The sequence below is a fragment of the Cucurbita maxima genome, unplaced genomic scaffold (genome assembly GCF_002738345.1).
Source record: "Cucurbita maxima cultivar Rimu unplaced genomic scaffold, Cmax_1.0 Cma_Scf00011, whole genome shotgun sequence".
In the NCBI taxonomy this organism is placed as follows: domain Eukaryota; kingdom Viridiplantae; phylum Streptophyta; class Magnoliopsida; order Cucurbitales; family Cucurbitaceae; genus Cucurbita; species Cucurbita maxima.
Genome location: NW_019272027.1, coordinates 2,892,197 through 2,894,884, shown reverse-complemented (window position 1 = coordinate 2,894,884; position 2,688 = coordinate 2,892,197). Strand labels below are relative to the sequence as shown.

At 42.0% G+C, this 2,688-nt stretch overlaps 1 protein-coding gene across 2 annotated transcripts; it reads right to left on the bottom strand.

The window, feature by feature from the left end:
• Positions 1-330: 330 nt before the first annotated feature.
• On the bottom strand, positions 331-2,399 carry LOC111486673. Of its 2 annotated transcripts, XR_002718916.1 has the most exons (3): positions 1,576-2,399; positions 478-1,219; positions 331-444 (listed from the first exon to the last, which is right to left on the bottom strand). XR_002718916.1 is itself a non-coding variant. In XM_023133885.1 (2 exons), the coding sequence occupies exons 1-2, from the start codon at positions 2,116-2,118 to the stop codon at positions 539-541; spliced, it is 1,224 nt and encodes a 407-aa protein (XP_022989653.1). In that variant the 5' UTR covers positions 2,119-2,399; the 3' UTR covers positions 331-538. The 2 variants fall into 2 exon arrangements, 1 of the variants encoding a protein (XP_022989653.1); XM_023133885.1 differs by having other exon boundaries at positions 331-1,219.
• Between the last annotated feature and the right edge of the window lie 289 nt (positions 2,400-2,688).

Sequence of the window (2,688 nt, the reverse complement as noted above, 5' to 3'; positions counted from 1 at the left end):
AACCTTAATGGTTTGTTTGATGAGAAAAAAAAAAAAAAAAAAAAAAAAAAAATTAAAAAATAGATAGAAAGTATTACTACTCTATTTCAAAAAAAAAAATCAAACTTTTATTAGTACCCTTAATTTTTTTAGAACAAGAACAAACAACAAAAAAATACATTTAAGGCAACGGAGCAATTGCTTACACTTAACAATGTCAGCAGCAAATGATAATAAAGAGAACAAAACCAAGCAGATTTCCCATCCAAATCCATCACTCAGCTCCAAGTGAATGATCTCGAGCACCGATACCGATACCGACCTGCATTTGCAAAAATATCAAGCGTACACAATCATATAAGATCAATGATAAATGGTAGATATCAAAAGAATCACTTGATACAGTATTCTGTGTGAGGATGCTAATGGTTTTACAACAGGAATGCAGGAATGTTGCCTGCTAGAAAAGTTCATTCCAAGAATTATATAAATGGAAGATTTGGTCAATATGTAAGAACAGATCATCCTACAGCGATCGATCAATCGATCGAATCGAACGCTAGAGAAGCCTGAGGTGTGCGGTATCATTCATCGTTTTTATCTGCCAGCCCGACTTTAGTGAATGTTGTAAAACAGTCACAGATGAATCATCTATGCAAAACTTGTGCAGCATTGCCAAGCTGCATTCTAGGAGGCCTGTGAGGAGACATTTAATTGGAATTGAATGAGTGAAGATGCCGATACATGTCGTACATGATGACGAGTTTCTGATATTTAGAGGGGCATCCCGAGGGGAGATCTCGTCTTCAGCTTCGTGTTCTTCGGTGGTAGTCACGGTTTGTAGCCTGCTCTTGCCCGACTTCTTCCTCACGATCCCATGTCGCTGCCTGTGAGGCAAGTCCCAATGTGGGGATGATTGGAGAGAATGTGCATCTCGATCGAGAATTGAATTGGTTAGTTCGTGTGACATTTGAAGCGTCTCATTGGGACGGATTGCAATGTCTGATCTCAGCTTTTCAGGAAGCTCCAAGATGGTTGCGTTCAGAAAATGAACCATACGAAACTCGACCTGCCTTAACGATTCTCCAGCTGGTGCAGCGAAGTCGGGTTGAATTCTATCAATGAAGCTCAACGTTTCAGGCGTATATATATCAGACCGGAGGCAATGTTCCCAGTGTCCATGACTCATCTCTGTAAGGGCATCTGCTTTTTGTATTTGTTCTTCTGAAAAATTCATTTCCTGCAAGTTCATTTCATAGATGGTTTACAAAATTGAAGAACAATGCAGAAAAAAGGATCAAACGCCGGCATTCAACAGAACAAATCATCCATACCCCTCAAGAATTCAACAAAGAACATCATCTGATTATCATCATAGTTGAAATAATACGGCTAAGATCAGTAGCATTCAATACTTGTTTGTTCTATAAACTTCATGGATTCCAAATTGGCTTCAAAGTTATCCATCAAATTCAAAGATGAACAAGAGATGAACAAACGAAGTTGCATAGATTCAATCACAAGTTAAAACAGAATAGGATGTCTCAGAGGACTTTTAACAAACAGTTTGTTAGCATAACGCGATGGAATCATTACCTGACAGACTGAAGCGGCCATCGATCGGGCCCGATCCAAGGGAGACGAAAACACGGCATTGAAACGAACCCCCTGAGATTTCAAGAACACAGCCAACGCTCTTGCCTGCCGCTTACCTTTCGGCGTCAAAGCCGCCTCAGGGCACCGTCCGCCGACCAAGTCCGATCTCAAATTCAACTCGTACTCCCCGTGGCTGATCAGAAAAACCTCCATGACCACTCGATCGTCGTCAATCGAACTCGACGAGAAGCTCCGTGTGAATACCGGGGGCGGAGGAAGCTGTGGCGGCGGCGCTAGAACATTATACGGATCCCAAACCTTGATCACCGGCCCCAATCGAGGCGTACCAAGGGACGACAGCTGAGGAGACAAGGGCGATGCCAATGCGTGACATGGTAGCATCTCTGGCTCCTGCTCCAGAACCTTCTTCACCAAATAGTTCTCCAACTCGCCGCTAGCCGGCTCGACATTATCATCACCATCATCGTCCTCCTCCTCCTCCTCCCGTTCCTCCGCTACTTGCCCGGACTGAGCCGATCCCATTGCAGAAAAATCAACCGCAAAACCCTATCTATGTCACCGATTTCCTCACTGAAAATGCTCATGATAGAACATAGGGGAGCAAGAATTCCGCATAATGCAACGTAAATTTGGATAAAAACGAATCAAGGGCTCCTGTGTCGCTGTTCCGGTGGGGCGTTGGTGGGAAGATCTAGAGAATAAGGGAACAGATCTGATCGGAGATGGGCCGCTGGGGGAGTGGGCAAAGCGCTATTACAGGATTAGATATTTTTTTTCTTTTCACATGATCCGTTTCGTACAAAACAATTGAAAACTTCACGTTTCTCTGTTGTAAACAAAAGAGACAAACATTTTTAAGCTTACGCTTCTGCCCAAACCAACAGTCAACACAGTAAAAATAAAACTAACGGTCAAATTTGCTGTGGTAAAAGTAACCTTTTCGGCCTCCTCTCACCATTATATCAATAACTTTGAAAATTTTACCATAATTGAGTCAAAACTCTATATTCTACTTTATCCTAATAATGTCTCGTTGAAAGCTTTATAAAATTTACCCTGATAGGTAAATATTACTAATAGATAAATCCAAAG

Coding starts and splice junctions, on each gene's coding strand:
- LOC111486673 (XM_023133885.1), bottom strand. CDS start 2,118: ATGGGATCGGCTCAGTCCGGGCAAGTAGCGGAGGAACGGGAGGAGGAG. Junction 1,220..1,575: donor TGGCCGCTTCAGTCTGTCAG/GTAATGATTCCA, acceptor ATGAACTTGCAG/GAAATGAATTTTTCAGAAGA.